The sequence below is a fragment of the Charadrius vociferus genome, unplaced genomic scaffold (assembly GCF_000708025.1).
Source record: "Charadrius vociferus isolate BGI_N301 unplaced genomic scaffold, ASM70802v2 scaffold3109, whole genome shotgun sequence".
NCBI classification, from domain to species: domain Eukaryota; kingdom Metazoa; phylum Chordata; class Aves; order Charadriiformes; family Charadriidae; genus Charadrius; species Charadrius vociferus.
Window position 1 is genome coordinate 32,224 of NW_009649899.1, and position 597 is coordinate 32,820.

The window sequence follows — 597 nt, forward strand, 5'->3', positions numbered from 1 at the left end:
GGATGGAGTGGCTCTGCGGCACAGAGCACTAATGCCGGCCTCTCTCTTCTCTCCCGGCAGTCCTGGTACCTGGGATAACCGCCGCCGTGCCGCCCCTTCGCCTCCCTTCTCCTCTGCTTTAGGCACCCCCAGAGGAACATCCCCGTCCCCGAGCACCAGGCCCAGCCTTGCGGTGACGACGGAGAGCGTGGACTCACGATGACGACGACGACGACGACGACGATGACAAGCAAAACCCACACCCGAAAGAAAGAGCGAGGGAAAGGAAGAAGGAAAAGGGTCAAACTTTTTTAAAAAGGAAAAAACAACAAAAACAAAAACAAACAAAACAACAACCCACCCCAGGAGGACCTTCCCCCCTCACCCCGGCGATGCGCCAGAAAACAAAGAAACAGAAAAAAAAAAAAGAAAAAAAACACTATTATTTGTCCTGTCGGCCGGCGCCACGCCGAGACCTGACACAACTTGTGCCAGCGATGCCTCCCGGAGCAGCAGCGGGGCTGCGGCACCAGAGCCCTACCGGCCGCTCGCCGAAGGGTCGGATATGCAAACGGCTCTTGACTCTCTCATTCTTGCCTCTATGTGAGTAGAAAAGAC

The 597-nt window shown here is 55.8% G+C and overlaps 1 protein-coding gene across 2 annotated transcripts in view; it reads left to right on the forward strand.

Moving 5' to 3' along the window:
* NFIC (nuclear factor I/C (CCAAT-binding transcription factor)) overlaps positions 1–78 on the forward strand; it is a 21,095-nt gene extending 21,017 nt beyond the window's left edge. For both annotated transcript variants that reach the window (XM_009891108.1, XM_009891109.1), the window contains one exon: positions 61–78. Coding sequence is in view for 1 of the 2 variants with exons in the window: in XM_009891109.1 (XP_009889411.1) it covers positions 61–78 (18 nt within the window). In the remaining variant the exon portion in view is untranslated. The remainder of the gene's footprint in view (positions 1–60) is intronic.
* Positions 79–597: the final 519 nt, after the last annotated feature.